This window comes from Dipteris shenzhenensis, chromosome 25, assembly GCF_047967505.1.
Source record: "Dipteris shenzhenensis isolate YYH24624 ecotype China chromosome 25, Dip_SZ_1.0, whole genome shotgun sequence".
Taxonomy (NCBI): domain Eukaryota; kingdom Viridiplantae; phylum Streptophyta; class Polypodiopsida; order Gleicheniales; family Dipteridaceae; genus Dipteris; species Dipteris shenzhenensis.
Window position 1 is genome coordinate 7,634,296 of NC_141620.1, and position 25,400 is coordinate 7,659,695.

General features: G+C 44.9%; 1 protein-coding gene across 2 annotated transcripts in view; it reads right to left on the reverse strand.

The window, feature by feature from the left end:
* LOC147885393 (putative trehalose-phosphate phosphatase C) overlaps nucleotides 1-25,400 on the reverse strand; it is a 143,878-nt gene extending 118,478 nt beyond the window's left edge. Inside the window, exons 1-5 of one of the 2 annotated variants that reach the window (XM_087396389.1) lie at nucleotides 24,850-24,863; nucleotides 24,506-24,733; nucleotides 21,208-21,655; nucleotides 1,816-1,956; nucleotides 1,644-1,715 (exon numbers count right to left, since the gene is read on the reverse strand). In XM_087396389.1, coding sequence (XP_087252515.1) covers nucleotides 1,644-1,715; nucleotides 1,816-1,956; nucleotides 21,208-21,510 — 516 coding nt within the window. In that variant the 5' untranslated portion in view covers nucleotides 21,511-21,655; nucleotides 24,506-24,733; nucleotides 24,850-24,863. Of the gene's footprint in view, nucleotides 1-1,643; nucleotides 1,716-1,815; nucleotides 1,957-21,207; nucleotides 21,656-24,505 lie in introns of both variants that reach the window. The other variant, XM_087396390.1, reaches the window with a different exon arrangement.

The following is a 25,400-nucleotide window of genomic DNA, read 5'->3' on the forward strand; positions in this document are numbered from 1 at the left end:
TCTTGCTGTAATCTTGGTCAAAGTCACTTTGTAAGCTTCTGCTGCATTGACTTTTTTTATTTCCAGCAAAACAGTCCTTCCTTTGGTTCCTTGGAATTGTGGAAAGGACACGTGTTGCCTTGGAGCCCCATGTTGCCTTTAGAAGTCTTTTCCCAGCATGTACACTTTGTGACAGCAAATTTGCAGTGAAAGATCTTTGAAGCTTGTGTAGTGAACTGCCTTTGGATTTGGGAGATTGCACTACTATCATTTCCATTGTTAGTTGGTGCTATTGCCTTGCATTTTAGCACTATGGCTGGCAACAAGGATGGCTTGTTTGGGATGCTTGGATCATAGGACAAACTTGATGGCACAAATCACCCCATGTGGGCTTACATGATGGGGCATGTCTTGGTTGCTCAGAATCTATCGAGCATGTGGGTGATGATGCCCCGTTAGAGGCTCCACCCTTTCAGCTCATTGTATCGGGTTTCTTTCAATCTCACATACACTTCGGCCTTTCGAAGACTTCTAATAAACTTTCATCCTTTCTTCTTCTTTAAAGCCTTTGACACAGTACCACGTAAAAAACTGTGGGAGAGACTAGCTAAGTTAGCACAACGACCAATGGATGGATCCTGTTCCAGGGAAAAGGTCATCATGAGTAGTGACATAGGGGTCAAGCAGGGCTGTGCCCCCTCACACCAACTCTTTTTGGTCTCTTCATAGATGAGCTGGAAGATTGGATGAAAGCAAACAGAAGAGTAGTAGTCCAGGTTACTGGCTATGGCTTTTTATTGTTCATATATGCGGACGACGTGGTTCTCTTTGCAAAAGACAAGAGGGACATGCAAGAACACTTGGATGCATTGAGAAATTTCTGCACATACTCAAGAATGCAGGTTAACATGCGAAAACAAAGGTCATGGTGATTGGGACTCGAAATAAATTTCTCATTCGTATAGGAGAGCCTTTGGAGACAGCCACAACATACAAATACCTAGGGCTGGACTCTACAAATAACTACAAGTGGAATACATGTGTGGAAAGAAGAGTCCTAGGAGAGTCGACAGCCCTATACAGATTTCAAAATAAGTGCATGAAGGCACACCTGTGGAGTTGGGAGATGAGAAAATTTATTTATACTATGCTTGTGCAAGCAATGGTCTATGGGTGTCCAGCTTGGGGACCCAAGCTTTCCGGAGCATATTGGAAAACAATAGAAACAATGCATAATGATTTCTCATAGGAGAGCTAGGGATCAAGGCACAGACACCCTATCCCATCCTACTCGCTGAGACAGGTATGCTACCATTGAAGGGGGAAGCATTACGCCAATTCATGGGGTATCTCAACAAACTTGGGAAGATAGATGCAAATCGAATACCACACGAGGCCATGGAGGCCACAAAGAACATGGGTTGCTATAGAGATGGTGAGGAATGGAAGGAGCTATGGGACATAAAGGCTATTGATATACCAGAAGACTCAAGTGAAATCACAGAGAGAGAGAGAGAGAGAGAGAGAGAGAGAGAGAGAGAGAGAGAGGCGCCTGGCATACACATATATGCAGGGAAGCGACAAAGCAAGTATAGTGATACCTTATCCCTGCACCTTCCAGTGATCATTGCAGTAGGAAAGCTACGAAACAAGTCAAGTGATACCTTATCCCTGCGCCTTCCAGTAATGATTGCAGTAGGAAAGCTTGCAGCAACTTTCTTGACCGTGTCACGCATCTGTGCCACCAGAGAGTTGAACAACCAGCAAAATGTCATAATCTAGCATAAGAATGAAGGTAATTTTAGAGAAGCCTTGCTTTTAGGTACTGTAATATACCGCTTCAGACATGTAAGCACAATCAGGATCATCTACAATAGGTGAAAGAGTTCCATCATAGTCTAGGAAAACAACCACTTGCTTCCCTCTTGCAATTTTGGTAATTTCCTCGAACATATGCAGTGCAGAAGGATGTTTTCCCTGACATGAAAACACACTCAACCCATAAGTAGCCTTAAGCTAATACTCTTTCCTCATAACATGATAACTTCCAAGTAGACAAAACGACAAGACGATGCAAATGCAATTGAGCCCTGAAAAGGCACAAACTGCATCCTGAGAAAGGAAGCATTCTTTAACAACCTGAAGATAGCCTTAGCTGCCAGTGCTCTCAATCATTTTCGTGTGTGACAACTTCAACAGAATATTATAACATATCCAAGCTTTTACAATTCTACAAAATAAGATGCGAAATAAGGTGTGGGTGAGAGCGTGTGTAGGCACACAAGTTCTGGCCCGCTGCTCTTGAGCTTCTGCTAGCTAGTCAGCCTTTACCCTTTCATCTCGCCTCAGCTTTGCAGACCCCACCTTCCTCTCCTCCACTCACACCCTCGGCTTCCATCTCTCATTTATCTCTGTTATGCTCCCCCTTGCTGTCACAAAACTCGTTCTGCCTGTCTCTTCTGGTCATCCTACCCCTTCCTCTCTTCATTTCCATCCTTTTTGTTCTGACTGCATACAGCCTTGGGGCTGTCACACTGCATTTGGGCAGCTTTCGGTGCCCATGGAATGCAATTACTCCCCCTTCTGACTGTCTGTAGAAGCTTTGACAAGAGATACAAAATCAGGAATTCGGGACATGCCTGAAATGAAACAGGTGCTGGCTGTCCTGCAGCCTGCCTCTCAAAGTCTCAGCTCACTACGTAGAGTACCCCAGAAGTGTGAACCAAAAGCCAAGGGTATACAACCAACAGATACCTTGAATATTGAAAATACCTGCAGACCAAATCTTGCCAATGAGCTCACGCCTTTTGGCGGTCTTCCTAGAGTCCTCTGAACCATGCTCCCAGATGGCACACAGATACTTCGATCCATGAGAACATTAAAAATACCCGCAGACCAAGCCTTGCTGATGAGATCACGCCTTTCGGCAGTCTTCAAAAATAGTCGTCCGAACCATGCGCTGGTCCAGAGCTAGGACCAAAATCGATAATGATTTTATTGGGGATCTGCTACTCCACCCAATGCACTCCTTAGAAAGACTCCACGTTGAGGCCTCCAACTACAGGCATGCCAACTCAAGGCCCCACTAAATCTCTCAAAGCAGATGGACCTTCCAAAACCACAAGCACCACTTAAAGAACTCATCCATATAAGGTCGAGGATCAATGGCCCCACTCTTTCTTGTCTCCCAACCACTTTGGCCCTCTACCACTCCAAGAGGCCAAAACACCTTTGTCTTGAAGATCTAGATCAATCAGATCTAACTCTAGCGATAGCAGTCGTAGTTGGGCTATGCAGTTGGGCTATGCTGTAGAAGATTGGGTATTGACCAATGTACTCAGCCCTTAAGGGAACTCCAATTGCCACCCCTATCCTAGAGAACTGGCTGAACCATCAAGGGGGTGTGTTGAATCTGAGGCCATTCTAAATCCCTTCATGCCATGTCACAATGGTAACTGCGTCGATCTCCTCGAGCACCCCTCAGATGTGCCACTGCATGAAGCTGGTCCTCCATTAAGTCAGGAGGCAGCACAAAGCTCCCAAAGATCGGATAGGATCGCTATCCCATTGTCCCCAACTAATATGAGCCCAACGGCCCAACATGTGCCCCTCTTGACCATGTACCATGGTGAGTGCCTAAATAGGGTGGCAATTGAACTCTTACCTACATTGTGGACTAATCTGGATGAGGCCAACGGAGTGTTGTCACCACATCCTCATAAAGCTCCGCATCAAGGTGACCCCCTTCCCAATTAAGGAGGCCTCTGTGAAGATCCAACAGTGAGACTGCTGCCACCAACCCCAAGTGCGAGGAGTATTCCCTAGGAGCCAATTGAAGCAAGAGCTTCGAAGGCTCTGTACCTGGAGTGGGTACTCTAAAGATAAACTTTCCCAGGAGGGTTCTACTAATGCTCAGCCCTCTATTTGCTTTGGGAAAGTTCCCCATCTACCAAAAAACCCTCCAACTATGAACAAATTTAACCACAGACCAGAGCAATGAACACCTTGCATGGGTACTCCACGTACCATCTGATCATGTCCATAGAAATTTCTGAACCAACCTCATGAACTGTCCTATACATCCTCTGTGGAAATACCAACATGACACAATGCAATAGGCCATGGCCAAAAGGACCAATGTCTTTACCACGAACAAAAAATAGGGACCAAGGGCTAGCCTTCCCTGACTGAGCAAGAGAGCGAAAGCCTCCCCCGTTTGACTTGAAATCAAGATCTGGCTAGAGCTGCCTGCATAGAGAGATGAAATCCCTAAGCCTAATCTCCTCATGCTCCCCCCCAAGAGGACCCAAGATGTCAAGGTTGTGGGGACATGAACCTCCTCTTTCTATTCCCTTGGGAGATGATGTGTGACTCCCCTCCCCGCATTGTTGCACCCTCTTCTTTCCCACCCCTTCCTGCAATCGTCGTCTCTCCCGCCCCCCGCCCCCCCCGCCTCGCCTTAGCGCACGTATGTGCCCAAGCCCCTGCGACAGAGTGTAGCTTTATAGCCTTAGTCCCAACCTTCCTCGTTGCAAGCTCAGGGCAAGACTCCTCCGAGGCCAGCCGTGGAGTCTTCCCCTTTCTCTCAAACTCCAGGGCCAAAGCCTCGTCCAAGACAACAACTCCCGTGGCTAAAGGCTCAGACCCTGGGACTATCTTGATGTTCTAGATGGCTACCTGATTGCTCCATAGGTACCAGTTTTAATCCTATAGCCCCAAAAAGGCGGTTCCATTCGTACAATTTGGGAGCCCATTCCGTCCTTTCTAGGGCTTCAAATTCGCTTTCATAGGACAGCAGCAGTGGACCCTCATCAAGAAGATGTTCCTTTGCAGACCTCTCCCTACCAACCCTAGAATTCATCTGCCCTCTCTCATGCCGTCTCGATGCTTCAGCCATCTTTGTGGCTAAAGGATGAACTTTCCCTGTGTGCAATTATGATGCTAGACAAAAAGATGTATCACTAGTGTGGGTCAAACTTCAGATGTTGCTTGGTACTTATAGTAGTGCATCTAGGCACATTACCTTCCAGCAGGAATTATCTGTACACCTACTTCCAAGGTATGTTAGGCAATCAGCTGGCACCCCACGAAGCAAGTTGCACAACAACTTCTCTCATTGCCTTGCAGACAGCTAACTCTTTGTATTGTTTTCCCAATTTTAATAGATGGAATTTTTCTTTGGAGGAAAAATAGATATATATACCTTCATAAGATCTAGAATAAATCCAATCTTACAAATTAAGATTTTTTATATAACCAGCAAAAGAACCAAGGAAAGTAGTAAAAGAGAAAAATAAAAAATAAAAATAACTTAGTAAGCAAAGCTACGCTTATGTTCTCATCAGTACCCAAGCATAAGCTGCCATTTGGGTTTCAAAAGATTCCAAAATCTCTCGAGTAAACCCAGTTTTGAAAATTCGACCACACAACAAAACTTCAACAGAAAACAAAAAGAAACAAAGCAGAAAATAAGAATAAAAAATGTAGAGAGAGAGAGAGAGAGAGATGTATTAATGCCTTCAGGAGGCCTCATCGGCCTATGAGACAAAGTACAATCACCAAGAGTAAACCATACAAGCCATTGTGGGCTAGAGCAGAGGGCCCAATAAGGCCCTTTGTAGGGTACTAAGTACTACGCTAAAAACAAAGTAGTACTCAAACTCGAAATCAAAACACATAACCAGATGCAAGGGTAGCTCTCCTATGAGCTGCAAAAATATATCATATCTATGTCCACCGAGTCGTATCTCTCGACGGAGGGGGGCGACGTCTCCATAATCTTTGTATCCGGCGAGAATGTCGATAGTAACCCTCTGGTCGTGGGCAACCCCCCCAAATATGGTTGTAATGGGCTGGACCTCCATCGTGAGTGCCCTAGTCCGTCTATGCACCTCTGACTCTGTCTCTCCACATCGTCCTCTCATCCCACTGGCCCACTCAATCCTCATGTCATCTATCTCCTCCTCCTCAACTCCGCTATGTCTCGGGGGAAGACTCAAAAGTGTAAAAATCTGTAACATGTCACTGGGCTCAATGTAGCTCAGTCGCAGGTGCCAATGCCTCCTTCTCTCTGATGCGGCGCAGCAAGGTCTCTCTATGTTGTCGCATCTACATCAAATAGAGACCAACACAAACTTGGTCCTAGAAATGAATCAGCCAGGAGAGAGGTCTGAACCTCTGTCCCTCCTAAAATAAGCAATGGTATCATCCTCAGATCTCATGGTATACGGGGCAGCACAGGAAGTGCTCCTCTGTTGGAGGTGAATAGTCAAGAGATATGTTGCACTCTGAGAGTACCTATGGCTCTCCCCGTCTCAATCCTCAACTAAAGGGACTAGAACCGCATCTGTCGGATGGCAATCCTCAAGGCATGTGAGACTCGTCTATCCTCCAAGTACTCGGGTCTGATAATCACCCCATACACTGATACTCTAACGAAATGATCACGGTAGGATTGGATCTTGGTGGGGAGCTCCTGGTTCCCCCCCAAAGCCCGCGATATGTGGAGCTAAAGTAAATCCAACCAGGGCGTAAACTGTGCTCTGGCTGCATCGATCATTGTGAAGACTGTATCGAATGCCTTCCAAAAGTCTACAAAACATGCATAGACTTTCTGAGATCTCGACTTCACCTCCTTGATGACTACTCGCAAGGTGAAGATGTGATCAAGGGTGGAATGCTGCCTCCAAAACCCAACCTGTCCCAAAGCTCGCCCATGTAGGAGCTGATCTCTCTCTCTCTAGGATTGACCCATATATCTTGGCCAGTGTATGACCAATTATAAGGGTACGGTGAATCCAAGTGTCCATGGGGTCTCCTGCATTATATATTGGCGGTCCACGGGGTATCCTGCTTTATATATTGGCACAATAGTGGTGGTACTCCAAGCAAGGGGGAAACCGCTACACAGCAATATTGAACATTTGTGCTACGATCGAAAGAGCAGTGACCTCCTGCCCATGTGCGAATTCTCAGAGCATAACTCTTCATGGTCCTGGGCTCTGCCATTATGGAGTTGGCATAAAGCAGCTCACACATTCTGTGCTGTGAACAACCTACATGTGGTGGGTCTAGGGAGGGAAGACATGTCTAGTGGTGTCTGAGACGGGACATCATAGAGGAATGTCGCATAGGTGTGCCAATCAGCACGATCCATGATGGGGATAGGTGACTTTCCCTCCCACGAGTCCACAAGCTCCCTAACCCTAATTCGTTTCTAGCTGCCCCCTCCTTTGAGCTCCTCATACCCGATTAGGGTTTCTGCATATCCACCTCATTTTCACCTTAGGCAGCCTATTCCTTGCAGGTCGGCACAGTTTTCAAGGCCTGACAGCACATGTGAAGGTTTTTGTCACCAAAAATCATCCTTCTTGAGTTGCTACAGCAGAGCCAACCACCTGTGCACATCATTTGCAGAAGTTCCGAGGTCATTGAAGGCACTTTCAAGCCATTCTGAAGCATCTTCATCCCTGTTTTTAGGGTTTCCAAGACGCTGCAGCAGAGCAGCCCCATCCACGCGCGTTGGTTGCAGATTTGCAACCTATTTGGAGGCCTTAGGATTTAAAGATTAGGAGTTAGGGTTTAGGGTTTAAAAGTTAGGGTTTAGTTATAGAATTTAGGGTTTCGAGGGCTAGGATTAGGATTTAGGGTTTAGGGATTAGGGGTTAAGGGGTTACCAGTTTTGGAGCTCGTGCTTGCATTTTCGAGATGTTCTAGGATTGTTGTTTCAGAACCGCCTACAACAAAAGCATTTTCAAGCAGTTACCTTGGCCTCCAGCACATCTACATCAGCCATTTTTTGCATCAGAGACCTGCTACAGCATTCAAAGCTGTTCTAGGGAGCCGCCTTTCACATTGTTGAGCTGTTTTTGCACTTCGGAGTGTCCTGGTGAACCGTTTTTAGGGTTTTGGACGTTGTGGCACCTTGGGCAGTTATCACGCACACGTGCTCACCTCGTGGTTTATTTCTGCATTTCGGGGCATATACCTGCTGCTTTCTGATTCGGGTTCACATTTGGAGCACCAGGGCTGGAAACAGAATTTACTGCACCACAATTGGAAAAGCAGGAGAAAAAACTCATCGCAATTCATGTAGGAAGCCAGATTAGGACTGGAAACTGAGAAACGATGGCCTCGAACTGGAGCATAGCAGCTCTGGAACCTTTTGGATCAATTCACAGGACCTTTGGGACACCACACAACTAGGCCTTTATCTCTGTCCTCTTGCATACCGGAGCCTCCAAGGTCATCAACTAGCTGCTGGTCACGCTTAATCAAGCCTTTCTTCAACTGCCTTGCATTTGTGAAGGCCTCGGATCCATTTCAGAGCCCTAGACCAGCCTCTTCATTGACTGGTTATCCATTTCAGCCTGTTGGTTTTGTTACCTCAGTTTGATACTATGGATCCTCGTCCTCGTGAAGACTCATCAGCACCACTCTCAGCTAGGGATGAGCAGAATGACAAAGGAATGGCATTTATTAGTGTGAAGTTGGCTAAAAAACTACTTCATCAACTTGACAACACTACTTCAGCCAAGGAGAACCTGGACAAGCTCAAGAATATTTATGCAGCATCTCCTCGACCTGAGTAGGAAGCTTCATCTGTTGTGTTGCATGATTTATTCCTCTCCGAGGAGAAAGATGATGCTTAATTCTATGTGTGTTTGTGTTGAGTCAAATAAAGGTTCTCAGCCTTGAGTTGTCCCTCTAAACTGAATGTATTTGGAGTCAATAAGAGGTACTCTGCCCTGGGTTGTCCCCCAAAAATCAAGGTATTGTCTCATACTTTGGTTTGATGGTATTGACCACCCAGTTCAGAGTAAGGGGGTGACAAGTGATAGTTTGCCCTTGCCGGTCGCAAGTTGACTGAGAATTGCTATCACACGGGAGGTGTTGGATAGTTGGACTTGCTCTTTGCAGTATTGCGGTGGAGGGGGGATTGGTCTACTCGTGTGTTGGGTCTCACACTCTTTGCTCTGAAGGAAGGTGTTGGAGATATCATTGCCAAAGAGTGTGGTGATGTGATATCATGTAGTAGTGTGTAGTACTAGGTGATCTAGTACTAGTTCATGTGTGTGAGTCATGTGTGAGTACCACGTGTCATTACGAGACTTATCCCATAGGCACTAGGTGCCAGTGTGTCAGTGAGTAGCCTATAGAAGGTTTGTACTTCTCATGATTATGAATAAGATAGGCCTTTCATTATGTTTTCATTCATGTATCATTTCCTCATACCCTAACCTTTTCCCTCTCTCTCCACCATGTTTCTAACAACCATCGGAGTGTTACCGACTGATAGGCCTCTAGCCAGGACGTAATGATTTGTGGTGTCTCCTTTTCTCCTGTAATACATTAACGATGATCTCTTTTTTTGGAGCTGATTTGCCTTTCTTGACCACTTCAGTCCACTCTTTCATTTTTGCTTTCCCTTCATTTATTTGCTGAGAGATTTCTCCATGTTTCCCTTGCATGGTGGCTTGCAGGGCTGCCATATCCTTCTTGAGTTTGGCATTCTCTGCTTTGAATTCCTCCAAAGCCTTGCAAGCATTATTCTCCTTTCCCTCTAGTGCTTGTAGTGATTGCATTTGTTCCTTGAGCGTATTCAGTTCTTCATTTAGGAGGGGCTGGAATTCATCATCTTCCATTTGAGTGTGTGCTTTTAGAACCTCATTCTCAGCTTGTAAGCTGGCCACTTTATCTTCCAATTCCTTTATCCTCAAGGCATATTGGCTGGGGTGAGCACCTAGCATTCGAGACATATCTTCCTATTTTCCCTATTTAAATCCCCAATTGCATTTGCATTTCAATCTTCCATTTGTCATCTCCTCTTCCATAGAGGTATGCAACTTATGCTTAGTCTCTTCATTGTTTTCCCGCATCCTTTTCTGCAAGCATTCGATCTTTGTATCCTGCATTTTTGAGACATCTTTCAAAGCGGTGCCAGGTGAAGCATGTTTTGATGTGCCTTTCTAGTCAGTTATCTTTTGAATGCCCATCCATATAGTGCTGTACTTTCTTTCCTTCTCTCCCTTAGACTTATTCTCAGTTGAGTTGTCCATTTTTCACAAATTCCCTGGTTTTTCCCAAAGAGAGATAGAAAGAGTGCATTTGTATATGCTTGCAGCCCTTGGGTGATCCTCAGGTGATCTTCAATCAGACCAGTACCCTCCCTTTCATTAATGCATTAGTAAAAGACAGTCATGTTTGCACTGGAGAGATGATATGATACGATATGATTGTATTAAAGTCCTCTTGAGACCCTTTAGGATCGGACTGGTGATCACTATAAACGTTGATCTTTTACATCCACTAAAAAAAAATACTATGGACTTACTATGTAGCTAGTACTCGTTGAGCTAGCTTGTGTCTAGTCCAAGTACATTGTGGCCATGTTCCATAAGTTCTTTTCGATAGCTTCCTAGCTTCGTAGCTAGCTGATCTTATAGGTTTCCAGATGGTCTCTATTGTCATCATATCTTTCTCTGACGTGTGCATAGGCGTAACATCTTAGAAGGACGTGTTGTTCATTCTCCATCTCCCCTATGGGGCAGATTTTGCATATTATTTCTTCCCTTGGGACCCTAGGTGTTGCCAACCTTCCATTCTCCACTTCTAGATTCATGTGAGCTAGTTCTTATTTTGCATATTAGATGCCTTTTAAACATTGATATGTCTTCCCCAAGGTATTTTTCATCCATAGCTGTCCATTGGATTAGTTTCCTGTTTGTAGAACTACATTTTTGGCGCTGGGTCCTACCATGATTTTTGTAGCATCTTCTATGTCACTAACTCCCTGATCTCACGTGCATCCTCTAGTATATTTGCAGCCGTTATATTCCATAATTTCATCTCTCTCAGTCTCTCTCTCTCTCTCTCTCTCTCTCTCTATCTATATATATATATATATATATATATATATATATATATATATAGATATTCCATCTCAGTGCCATACAGTTGTTTGTGTAGCTTCCAATGCCTTGTGAGCTATCCTATTAGCATCCATCTTCTCAACTTTGTTGAGGTAAGCCATGAATTGGCATAATGCCTTCCCTTGTAGAGGTATCATACCCTCCCAGCTAGTAGAATGGGGTAGGGTGTCTGAGCCTTAACCCCCAATTTGTTAAAGTTATGGCTTCTCCTAGTGAGAGAGGGCTTATTTGTGGTTGTGTTGAGTATGGAAAAAACCGGGAAAAGGCTGAAAGAAAAAACCGGCCTATTTCCATAGAAACCCAGCTCACTGCTAGGAGTGAGGAGTAGAGATAGAGTAATCTAGGCCAGTTTAGGGTGGCTGGCCATCCTGGTCCATGGTTAAGGCTGAGCTAAGGCCCAATTTGGGCTCCCAACAAGATCTGACCTGACCCGACCTAGCTTGGGTTGGGTCGACTTGACCTACAGGTCGGGTCAGGCCGACCTGCTGACTAGTCAATTTAGCCAACCCCTACTGGCGGATCAGGTTGGCTGGGGCTATAAATGTAGCCCCCTTCCACACTCTTTGGGTGCCTCACAGACAGTCACCCCGAGCTTCTTTCCTCACATCTTTGCCCTTGTGTGTGGTAGTATTCCTTACAACTGGAACTCCCAACAAGATATGACCTGACCCGACCCAACTTGGGTTGGGTCGACTTGACCTACAGGCCGGGTCAGGCGGACTTGCTAACTAGTCAATTTAGCCAACCACTACTGGCGGATCTGGTTGGCTCAGGCTATAAATGTAGCCCCCTTCCACACTCTTTAGGTGCCCCACAAACAGTCACCTGGAGCTTCTTTCCTCACATCTTTGCCCTTGTGTGCAGCTGTTTTCCTTACCGCTGCTATTGCCTTACCTCTCTCTCTCTCTCTCTCTCTCTCTCTCTCTCTATGGAGAGAGCTCGGTTGTGTGCAGCAGGCAGAGCTCGGTTGCCATGGTTAGCACTTGCATCTTCTATGGAGTTGGCACGATCTGGGGCCCGATACTGCTGGTACTTCAGACTCACTAGGTGGCTCACATCTCTTGGACTAGACATGGATAGATTGCCTCCCTTCCGATACAGCATAGATGCCCCTCATCTCGAGTTGACTCGCCACGAGCTTAGTCAGGTCACGAGAGCAGACTTGCTGCAGCTTCATACGTACCGCACTTGGATTTATCCCACGCAGCTTCCGACGAAGATGGCCACATATCGTGACCACTTCCTTCGGATCTCAGAGGATGGATTTGTCATTCCACCAGGCTACACACGTATCCACATGTCCCACTCACTGAGGATTGCCCTTGGCCAGCTTAGAGTCTCTTCGCATCAGCTCGAGATAGAGGCTGGTAGGATGCGACGCATGGAGGATGGACGGCGTCCAGGCCGAGAGACCAGGATCTGCCCTTGTTGCACCATGGGAGAGGTGGAGTCAGAGGAGCACTTCATTTGCAGATGCTCACTATATTATGAGATCAGAGGGAGATTCCACTGTCTCTTCACGGATGGCTTTGGACCTCTCTCACGAGTGATGGATTATGAGGATCAGCATTGCCTAGCTCTTTATGTCAGGGAGGCCACTATGCTTCGACGACACTACCTCAGAGACCATCAGCACAGACCAGAGCGTGATAGAGCCCAGCCCGATAGAGCTCAGACACACGCTATACCAGATGACAGGTATCAGGAGGAGCACGAGGAGGTCAGAGCTCACACAGGACACATGCCTCCACCCTGTGGATGTACATATGAGATGGTTTGTAGACGCCGCAGGATCTTGTTACATAGGGGACGTACTCGCCGCTTCATCTCCAGCCGATCCAGGATGATGGCAGCTTTTCGGAGGAGACTTACTCATGGAGATCTCACCCTACCAGCCGCTCACCTCACTTTTGCTCAGATTTGTACTCTCATAGCAGGAGGCAGAGTCGATGGACAGGATTTCCAGTATTATTTTGGTTCTCAGACTCCGTGATACATGGACTTGTATCTTTGCATTGACATATTGTACTCATCCCCCCATTTTGCACCCAGGGGCGGTTTCCTTGCATCTAGCTTACTTTGTATTTAGGCTCGGATTTGGCATTGTATTGCGTAGCACTTAGATGATATTCGACGATGCCTCTTCTTTGTGGCACGTTGATTTTGTGCTATCTTGTACGCAGAGTTCTTGATGTCTCATGGGCCCATTTTGGCCTTTAGTGGACAATAATACACTTTCTTTCTTTCTTTCTTTCTCTCTCTCTCTCTCTCACACACACACACACCTCAGCTGAGGATTAAGACAGGGAGAGCCGTAGGTATACCCAGAGAGTAGTGGATCTGTATGTTATGCACATTGGGGGTGGTTGAGACAAAGGAGCATTTTCTTTGTGCCTATCCAACCTATTATGAGATCCGGGGACAGTACCACTATCTCTACCTAGAGAGGAGCGGCTTCGGCCCACTCTCGCGATTGATTCACTTCCATGACCAGGTCTGCATTTGGTTGTATCTAATGGAGATGCGCCAACACAGAGAGACACTACTACGACAGATCAAAGAGCAGCAGGAGGCAACCAATCCATAGGAGACAAAGGCTAACCAAGGACAGCGACATGTCATAGACTTTTATGCAATTGAATCAGCTCCAGGGCAGCGGAGTGGAGGAGGAACTAGCTGATATAAGTGCAACATGGATCAGCAGAGAGAGTCGACACGGTGCCGCTGAGAGAGGGATGCATAGACCACTCGTGACACGCAGAGTGACCATAGCACACTCTATTGAGGTCCGGCCTATCACAGCTTTCCTCAAAGGAGACCGCCAAACCACGAGGGGTCACTCTGAACATAGCTCAACATGTTCAGAGATCGAGGAGACCATGCCCCCTGCAACAGCGTGAGATAGCTCGACAAACACAAATCCAATATATTTTCACAGCTCACCGAAAAGCCACAATGGTGCCGGATTTCAACTTTTAAGTCCTAGCTCTCAGTTTGTTTCAGGTTATGTCTAATTTTGATTTTGCTTGAGCTCTTGAGTTCATTAGATCAGCATAGCATAGCTTAGTCCTTAGCAAGGGCCCTTGCACACCCTTTGCTCTAGCCCATTGAGGCTTGTATGAGTTGTCTTTTTTTTTGTACTTGACCCCATAGGCCCGCGAGACCTCCTGCAAACGTTAATACATCTTTCTCTCTCTTGTATGCTTCCGTACAAGCACTACTTTCACATGGCATCAGATGTCATGGTTACTAAGGGACTAGAAGCGCGCAAAGCTGACACAGATCTCAGGGCATTGCTATGTACAGCTAAGGCTATTTGGAGGATTGATCAACAATAGCAACATTTGGGTCAAGACGATTTGAGGCACATGTAGACAGGAGCTGTTCATAGCAACTTGTCTAGGCATGGACACATTCTATGGTTGGCACTCCGTTCGGAGTAGCCTGCCCAAGGAGTGATCACATCCTACTAGTCGGCATCTTATTGGATAGCCTACCCGAGGCACTGACAACATAAGGGTTCGTGTTGCATGAGGCAACAAGGCGGCTTCTCCTTTCTCACAACCCCTCTCGCCTTCCCTACCTTCTTCTTTGCCCAAAGGATTGTTTACTGTCATAGATCAGCAAGAATTGTGTAAGGACGGAAAGGTTCCATGGGACTGGAAACTGAATCTTAAGATCTAGTTTATGTATGATTCTGGGAGATAGCCCAAGGCTACGAAAGGGAGCCCCAACGTCCCAAGAGCTCTATCCATTGGAATGCTAGCAAGGAGGATGCTTCAAGATTGGGGGGAGCGTGACTCCAAGTCACATCCAGCATTGGTAAGCACAATCACGAAGGAGGTCTCTCCAACAATCTAAACACTAACCAGTGCATTCGTGGTATGGTCTAACTAGAGGATCTCTATGTGAGGGATTCGGTGATGCGAGCCGTCACTTTGCAAGGACAGCTATACAATCGTGAGTTCCCTATCGGTAGTACCATAGAGCCATTCTCGATGTAGTCTAAGGTCATCCATAACCAATTGCTGGAAATGGGAGCTGCCCCATCATCTCTTTAGTTGGGGGCCGTCATCCTAACCATGCTTCCACCAATCAGTTATACTTCGAGCATTGAGGTGCCAGGTTACAACCGATCGGTTATACTTCGATAATCTATACTTCCTTCTCCTAGAGCATTGAGGTGCCAGGTTACAACCAATCAGTTATACTTGGATAATCTATACTTCCTTCTCCTCGAGCATTGAGGTGCCAAGTTACAACCAATCAGTTATACTTTGATAATATATACTTCCCTCTCCAAGAGGAGGAAACAGTTCTCATATCTCAAGGAAAGCTACGAGTCATTGAAGGTAGTGTCGAAGCACTTTCGACAATGCACGGGAAAATGGGCTATGGATCCTCCAGGTGGGCGCAATTTGGGCTCCCAACCTCTTTGGCCGGGTCAGCCCGGCCTAACTTCACCCTGCTTGGGACACGTTAGCCCGACCTACTAGTTGGGTCAGCCCAACCTTCTAGTCGGTCAAATTAGACAGCCCCCCCTAGTGGCTGACTAGACTAGCTAGGGGCTATAAATATGTTCCCCTTCCACACTCTTTGGGTGCCTCACAGATGGTCACCTAGAGCTTCTTTCCTCACATGTTTTCCCTTGTCTTGGCTGAGGTTGTATTCCAAAAGACAGAGTTGCTATTGCCTTACTTAAGTGTCCATTTCTCTCCCTCTCTCTATTGTATGCTTCCACACATGCACTACATTAACATAATTCCCCTATGAGAAATATTTTGTGCAAAGCTTTTATTCTATTTAGAGAGCCCGGAAGCCCATGTTGGATACCCAAAAAGGATCATTGTTTTGTGCAAGCATAATGTATAGAAACTTTCTCATTTCCCAATTTCACAGATGAGCTTTCCTGCTTTTATTTTGGAAACTGTACAAAGCTGTTAAACCCCCAAGGATCATTGTTTTGTGCAAGAATAATGTATAGAAACTTTCTCATTTCCCAATTTCACAGATGAGCTTTCCTGCTTTTATTTTGGAAACTATACAAAGCTTTTAAACCCCCAAGGATTCCACTTGTAGTTGTCGGTAAATTCAGCCCTAGCTATTTACTTTTATACACAGACTGCCCCATCCTTTGGCTGCAAATGTAAGCACATAACCCTCAGACCATTGAGTAAGCTGCCCAACTTGCAAAGATCTCTAAGCCTAAGTATGCCAGCCGATATAAGGATGTAGTGAGCAGCACTCATGGGACTGCGTGTGATTCTGAAAAGAGCCTAAATGGGCTGATTGGCATGATAAGCAATCTGCAGCAGCAGCACCATTCCCCAGATTTCCTAATGTATCGGGCTACAAGATGCCGTATGCCAAGCCCTATAGATATCTCGATGCCAAACCAAGAGGCAAGACAAATGCTGGGAATGAAAAATCAGAGATCAAGCAGCATACAAGGGCAATTATGGACACCAGGAAGAAGGCAAATATATGCTTTAAATGTGGTGAGAAGTGGACCCATGAGCATCGAGATGTTTGCAAGATGCGCAACACTAGTGTAGCCAAACTCAGCATGATCATCAAGCTATCCAACGATGAGGAATTGGTAGATGCTACAAATTCCCTGGATGCATCTCATGATGAGATGGGGGGCCACGAAGGATGCTGAGTTTCCTTTTGATCATGGTGGAGCTATTGAGTCTAACATGCATGCTAGTGACAAATTTGACATTCAGCCCTCTCATGGTAGACGACACCGTGTGCCTAGAGCCTCTTTTGTGGAGCATCATGTTGCCATGCCATTCCATGCACAAGATGATGCAGATGGGAATGCTCCTGTGGCAAAGGAGAAGATTTATTGGGATGCTCAGCCAACACTATATGCTATCTCCCTAATGCATTGATGGGTGCCAAGAGTGCTGAGACTATCAGATTAAAGGGTGAGATCAAGGACCAGACTGTTCACATGCTTGTGGACAGTGGGAGCACTCATAGCTTCATCAACACCAAGAGCAAAGGATGAACATATCTCATATGGGAGAAGCGATGGAATCTTCAAATACTAAAGACGCTGAAAATAATCGTTGTATAGTAGACCTGTGGACTGACGAGTTACTTCTTTTTTATGAAAATCAAAAGGAGTGTGAGTGATTACAAACATTGTTGTGATGTTGGTTTCGTTGTTCATATATTAGTGCTATAGTTAAATGCTGCTCAAGCTTTGGACAACCAATTTTCTTCAAAGAATGTTTGGCCATAACAGAAATTCGCCCAGAGTCTTATCCCATCTAACACAAAGCAGATCTGGCCAATCCTTGATTGCTACAGAGACAGAACACGATTTGAGAGTGGAAGTGGCCAATGGACAGCATGTGATTAGTAGACTGTGTTGCCAGGGTGCAAGGATCAGGCTCTCTGATGGCTATGATTTTGCAAGGGATCTTTTTGCACTGGACATGGGTGCGATTGATGTTGTCTTGGGCTACGACTGGATGAAATCTCAAGGAGAATTCAGCATGGATTGAAAGCCTTGACACTCCGCTTTGCACAAAGGGGTAAGAAATTGGTATATAGGGCGTGACAGCCCCGAAAATGCAGGTCATTTCAGCAAGACAGTTGGCCAGAGAGCTGAAGAACAGAAATGCCGTCTATGCCCTGAATGTGTCTATAGTCAAAAGGAAATTGCCATCTATGCCGCGAATGTGTCTAAAGGTCAGAAGGGAAGCATTCCCCATGTGGATGACCTGGATAGGCAGAAATACTCTCTGAATTTCCTGATTTAATTGCTGATATGCCATTCCAAATAACTCCCAAGAGGGATTGGGGGCTGTTCTGAGGCAGGAACGCGGGGTAATAGCCTTTGAAAGCAAGAAGTTTGATGCCAAGGGAACTCAATTACCATGTTTATGATCAGGAGCTGTTGGCTATCTTGCATGCCTTCAAGAAATGGCACCACTATCTGTATGGGAGCAAAATTAAGGTGAAAACAGATCATAGGTCACTAAGATTCTTTCTCACTCAGCCAAATTTGCCATGTAAGCAAAAGAGGTGGTTGGCTGCACTTCAATCCTATAATTTTGACATTGAGTACAAAAAAGGGAAGGACAATGTAGTTGCAGATGCCTTATCCAAAATGTGGGCTTGCCATTTGTCTGCAATCTCTACCATATATCAAGAGTGGATTCGTGAGATTCAGGAAGAGTATATGCAGAACTCTAAGGCAGCTTCCATATTTTCAGATTTGCAGAAGCCTTCTAGCCAAGGTCACCTAGAATTCAAATCGCATAATGGACTGTTGTGGTGCAAGGACAAGATTCTTTCTCACTCAGCCAAATTTGCCATGTAAGCAAAAGAGGTGGTTGGCTGCAGTTCAATCCTATGATTTTGACATTGAGTACAAAAAAGGGAAGGACAATGTAGTTGCAGATGCCTTATCCAAAATGTGGGCTTGTCATTTATCTGCAATCTCTACCATATCAAGAGTGGATTCGTGAGATTCAGGAACAGTATATGCAGAACTCTAAGGCAGCTTCCATATTTTCAGATTTGCAGAAGCCTTCTAGCCAGGGTCACCTAGAATTCAAATCGCATAATGGACTGTTGTGGTGCAAGGACAAGATTTATTTAGTGCCAGACTCACAATATATAGACAGCTGGTTTTACAAGAAATGCAATCCTCTCCCATGGCTGGACATGCGGGTGTCACTAAGACATATGAGATAATCAAACAGAGCTATGCGTGCCTTGCCAACAGAATAAAGTGGACAGCAAATTACCCACAGGTCTCTTGCAGCCATTGCCAATTCCATAGGGCAAATGGACACACATAGCAATGGATTTCATCACAAGATTGCCTTCTGCTGAGAGGGGATGGGACAGCATCTATGTTGTGGTGGACACAATGACAAAACAAGCCCAATTCATACCCACGAAGACCCATTATTCAGCATCACTGCTTGGCAATTCATTGAACATTCAAGAGATTGTCAGCGACAGAGATGCAAAATTTGTGGGTTACTTTTGGCAGGAGCTATTTACAGCAGTGTGTACTTTGCTCAACTAGAACTGCATACCATCCTAAGACTGATGGACAATCGGAAAGGGTGAGCAAGTGGGTGGAGGAATACTCGACGCACTTTTGTCATGACTCATGATACTCAAAAGTCTTGCGATAGATGGTTGGCACTTGCTGAATTTCGCTACAACAATACCAAGCATCTTGCTATTGGGATGAGCCTGCTTGAGGCAATTTATGGAATGCCCTCTTCACTTGCAGACATGACTCTAAAAAATCAGCAAGCACGGAATGATTTGGAAGGATGGATGCCCTTCTGCAGTTGGCTAAAAGAATATTGATGCTTAATAAGAAAAAGCTATAATGGCCCTTATGCATCTTTTCAAGGATAGACCAATAGCCCACTTGGTGCGGTAAATGGAGGTCACTCAATACATCGATTGCTCTCAAGGATAAGAAAGGAGATACGAGAGTGGAAGTATAGAAAGGCTCCAATTCTCCTTGAGTGAGTTGGGCGCCGTTGACAAGTGTCACTACAACAGACTACAATATTTTAAAAATGCATGATCACCAAAAGCATCCATCAAGATGTTCTTCCCTGTCTTCTTGATAGTCATATGTCTTCGAAGGCTTGTGTGGCCTCTTCTTTAAGATACTTAGGATCTCACGAGAGGAAGGGTGTGACACTGCTATCTAAATTTGATCCTACAAATGGCTTGAGTGTAATAACTAGATGCATGATCCATTTTGCATGCAATCATTGGGCACTTCTCAACTTAGACTCTCTCTCTTCATGATCTTCACATAGGGGTAGTCATGTTCCTATCTTGACATCTGTGCGATGCTCATTGGTGCATCATTTGTACAACTCCTGTATGTTGAAAATACGATCTTTGATTGACATATAGTTTCATTGTACAAATTTCCCACATGGTTAAGGCTTATTTTGGCAACCTATTTGAAGCAAAATTTGCTATGAGAAAGTGGGTAGAATCTATAGCTTCTACAATAGCAAAATTGTACGTCGAACAGTGCCAACGTAGAGTGCGCACCACACAAGGGTTGTCAAAGGTGATGGGCAGCACCATTTACTCAAGAGAAGACAAGTAGCTTGTAATTGTGGCATGAGAAGTTGACCACGTCAGTTAGAGTACCCTGTTGGACATGCAAAAGGCTGGAATGGTAGATGGACGTCCACCAAAAGCAGGCATTGAAGGCATTTGGGAGACTTGTGTCGAAGGCAAGCAACACAGGGAGCTGGAGGCCAAAGCTGCACTTGAGTTGGTGCACTCCAACATTTGCGGGCCTTTTTCAACTCAATCATTAGCAGAGTCGCTATATTTCCTTACTTTTTATTGATGAATTTAGCCGCATGAGTGTATTGTTTCCCAAGCCTTTAAGAAATTCAAGAAGTGGTAGGGCAAAGTTGAAAAGGAGTCGGAAAAAGGATTGAAGTTATTTCGTACCAACAGGGAGGGAAAATTACTTCAGAAGCATTCAACCTTACTGTAAGAAAAATTGGGCAGAAAAAGAATTGAAGATATTTCATACCAACAGGAGGGAAAATTCAGAAGCATCCAATACTTACTATAAGAAAAATAGGATCAAAAGAGAGTGACTACGTCCTAGGAGCAAAAAGTGCATTTTTGTTGGATATGATGAAAAGCTTATCAGCTCCTTGACGCAAAGAGCAAGTAGATCTTGATAAGTTGGGACGCTGTCTTTGAGAAGATGGAGCCCCAGTTCGAGGTTGCAGCACAGGGAGTTCTAGTTGAACCCCCACGACCATACAAGATGGCTATCAAAAGAAGGCTTTAGAGTCATAGAGGATTCAAAGCTAGATCAAGAGGAGCTGGAACCACTCAAGAAGGCTCTAGCCAAGGAGAGGATGTAGGGAATTGCCTCAGTTTTCAATCTGACAAGACAAAAGACCACATGGCTGATGACTTTAGGTAGCATAATACAGCCTTTACATTCCTTGTAGAGCTGTAGTTTGCTTACCTAGGTCTATTTTTCAGTCTTTCTTCTGGAATCTGCTGGGAGACAACATAGAGTCATACTTGATATACTATGTAAGGGTATTTCTTTGAGCAGGTTGCTGTTACTGGAAGACATGAGGGTATTTTCTGTTTCTGGAAGACACGAGACTACATAATCAGCTTTTCTGGCAGTCACATGATAGAAATAACCATTCCAGCATCCTTAGGACCAAAATGTGCCTGAAGTACAAGCAGTATTTCAGCTCTATCTAAAATTATTTACACGAATGCTTGGATAAATTGTACTTACAACCCATTCTTTGTATTGAATTTCAAGCTCCTCCAAAAAAGCCAGGCGTTTGTCCTCTTCTACGCGACAGATATATCGAGGTGATGATGCTCTCATAGCCTCCAGCCATCCATCTACTTGTCCATGTGTATTATTTATCCTCTGTGAAGAAACTTCTATAGAAGCCAAAGACGGTGTCCGTATGGGTGTTGGATGCGAAATCAAAGAAGTGCTAGGTGTGGTTGAAAATGATACTTTGAACCTTGCATTTGACAGTGGGGAAGGGTTTGAATGGACTGTCGTTTGCTCTGATTTTGCAGCCATGATAGAAGATTTATAATGTTGAGCTACATATGCTTGACACGAAGAAAGACTTATTAGGGGTAGCACAACCCCGGAATAAACGTTCAATGCTCTTTCCCACGAACCTTTCACAGCCAAAAGAAAGAGTTGATGTGATCAAATTTCACTGCAAAATGATGACAATGTCAAGAAAGCATTTATAAGAACAGATCTCATCACCGTCACTCTTCGACAACACAACTAGTTAAGCTCCACTCATTATAATTAAAGCAAGTTTGACATTCACTAGCTTCTCTCTAATAACCATGCTTTCAGAACAGGACGCACAGCAGATAACATGCTCCACGAGACATTTGGATCACTTGGCATTCAGATTTTGTACTAACATGCTCACAAAGAATTGTTGAAAACTCCACCTCAGATGTGGAAACAATATAAACTCTCCGGGACAGCAATATGGTAGTAAAATTAAACGTATATTATGTGTTATGCCAGAGGATCTGGCTTGGTAGAAGGAAAATATTATAAGCCACACAATCTTCTTTGGCTGAGGGAAAGCAGACCCATTTGTTTGCAAGAAAATACAAAGGCAAAAGAGAGAGCAACTGAAGACTACCATCTCCCCGAGTACTCTACTGTTTTCCTGCTCCCCAAAAAATACGCCCTGCCAGCAGGTTATCAGCCCTGATTTCTATAATGTATTTTATTGCTCCCCAAAAAATGAGGTCGACCTACTGCCAATGGCTGGTTATCAAACGACAAAGACCCTGTCCTTTTTATCAGTGGAGGTTTTAGAGTTTCAATCACTTAGACGTTTCATTATTTTCTGAATCCTTGAGGTGGAGGGAGGGCACTAAGTAACTCCCAGGCAATACTGAATTGAAGTCTAGATATTAAAGAATCCAATCAATCCAGGTGATAGCCACCACCTTGGAAGTAACTAGGATTTGTAAAGGAACGCTGTAAGCAGGCCAATCAGGAAGAACATGAAATTTCATCCAACAAACAGGAAGAAACCCCAGTAGCACACTGGAGACCTGGCACTACACAGGAAGACAAATTCACCAATCCCATTACCTCAGATATGTAGTTGTTAAATGAAATGATACAGTTCTATTTGGAGCTTGAAAGACTATAAAAGACTATAATTCATATATAGGAGTAGTAACTTTTGAGATACTGAACCAGCAACTTGAATATGATGAAATTCTCTCTAGACTTTGGGAGGAGAATCATTCTCCTAAATCATTTAAGGGCAATATTAGTTTTAAAGTCAATATTTTCAATAAAAACCTAGCACACAATGAAGCCAGGGTCCCAGATTTTATGTTACGTCATGTGCTTCTAAACGATCTCTTTTTGAATCAGATCTCGCACTGTGAGAATTGAGCTGCTTCATGGAAGAGAGTGTGGCACAGGCTCAAGACTGAGAAAGTAGCTGGCTAAAAAAAGGAGATTGAAAAGGGGAGAAGTATAAGTTGCAAAAAAAGAAGTGAAACCTAGAAGAGAGTGTGGAGCAAGGTTGCAAGTAGATACTTAATGTTCATGGACACTTAGGCTTCCTATAGGTGAGCATGTGCTTAGACTCCATAGCAAGGACTGAAGAGTACTGCTTGAAATAAAGGTGCTTAAATCACTCGTGATTATAGGATGAACATCCTGACTTTCTAGGAGTATGACTGGTACAACACCACCGCTGTAAAGCTGGAGCACACATTTCAGGCCTTCCATCCGTCAACAACGTGTGAGTCCCTGCATTAAGGCTCTCCTTTGTAATCTCACTGCAGCCATACATGGGCATCATATGACAACACTGTTTCTTGTCTTTGAGGTAAAATATTCATGGAAGGAGTCGTGTAGTAAGGCCCTGTGCATAAAGAGACGTCTAATATAATCAGGTCATACTAATTAGCAGAACTTACCCTGCATGGCATTTGCAGGATGTCCGATGCATTCACATTTCCATTCAAAAAATAGATCTCTTGAGATCTACATTTCTAAGAGGGATGGCAGATTCTTTGTCCTACTTGAGACTGGATAGTTCATGCAGACGATTGTCAGCTAATATATCATGAAAAGGTGTGGTCTCAAGATAAATCCTCCGGTTCCTACACCAGATTAGGGACGTTTCAGGAGGGACATTGTGTAACGCTTTAAAACAGACCACGTCTGCATAGGTCGAGATGAACTACCTCCAGTGGCAATTGTTTCATTATTGACACAGCATCCATGATCTTAAAAGCCGCTAGAGTGGTGTCATAAATTTAAAAAAAGACGAAAAGCGTTAACAATTTTGTACAAATATAGTGTGCAAAATGCAGGGAGCTGATAGGGGGCCTCTAATCAAGGTCGTGAAAGCAATTCATCTAGACCAGACCACCAGAAATGCACTTCTCCCCCGACCAGATGAATCGTCTCGAAGTCTAAACTGGTGCAAGCATAAGACAACCTTCAATTGCTTTAAATGGCAAATATTACGTTTTGATTTTCAACAAACACGGAAATGCACATTATAATTCAGACTACAAAAGGGGGGTGGGGGCTATTATGATTGGGCCATTCACGCGAAAATCCGGCTACGGCTTTAAAGTTGACATGAATATGTGAATCTTCAGCTGCAATTAAGCATCGATACATGGCTCCAAAACAGCCTTGATACGTTCTACGGTTGGCATACGTGCAACACGAACACAGTAAGCAGACTGAATGAAAGGAATCAGCCCAGATAGGCAGTTCTAAGGAAGGGTGTCGCCCATAAGTATTTCAGCCATGTGCTGCTGCGATTCACGAAGATCGCAAGCATACTCTGCGTAAACAAAGCTATCTCAACACACGACTCTTTTCTCATAATATAAATCACTTGCACTACATTTCATTCAATCCGTGCGACCGGAAGTTTCAGTCACTGCGAATAAAGGACCTGTAATATACCTTTCTCACGGCTGAAAACTAATCACTGTGCGGATGAGGACATAATAGTGTAAGGTATATGACGGGCGAGAGCGAGGAAAGGTACCTGGAGCCTGCGAAGAAGGTCCATTGCCGACACTTGTCCGTAAGAGTCAATATTCTGACGCAATACTGATAGGATTCGCAGACCATCCGACAGTGCAGCTTGAAGATTTTTAAGTCGCACTTGAATGCTCAGAAGTCGATTGAGAGTTTCAGATAGGCCAGTAATCCCTGCGGAAGCAGAGGCGACAGCCTCTCGGCTCAAGAAAATTGCGGAGCGCCGATGTACAACCTGTAACTTTTAAGGATGAGCTACGCTTGGGAAGCTCGATCGTTGATTCCCAGCTACTAGTTCATAGAGCATTGAAAGGCGCAGTTGACATGCAACCAATCGCAGTGCTGCCTTACACAATCCATTAATGCTACAAGAAGGCAATCGCTAGCAAACACTATTCCGCGTTGCGCTTTGCAGTGTGAAGCGCCCAGCCACCTCTGAATCTCGGAGACTAGTAAAACAGAGAAGCTGTCGCAAGAATCGGCGCTATGGAATGGAGGCCAAAGCGATAGGAAGATTGACGTGGCCGATGAGGATAGAGGAGGCAGCTGATGGGTCACGGGGCAAGGCTTAGAAAGGCCTTGTAATGCATAAGTGATGGCAAAGGCGTCTCGTGGGAGCTATTACCATAGCCGAGCGATTTCATATGAATCACGGGGGCGGCGGAAGGGGAGAAGCAATGTGGAGCTTGGGTCCGCCATAGCCGGGAGAGGATTTTCATGAGGAGAGGGTGCAGCAATGCAGCAATACACCCACCGACGGGAAAAGGCGAAGGCGAGGCTCACAGGCTCCTTGCTGCTGCTGCTGCTGCTGCTGCTGCCACTGTTCCAACGGAAGCTACCACCAACCAACGAACCGACAAACCAAAACAACTTGATAACTAACGTTGGACAATGGACTTCCC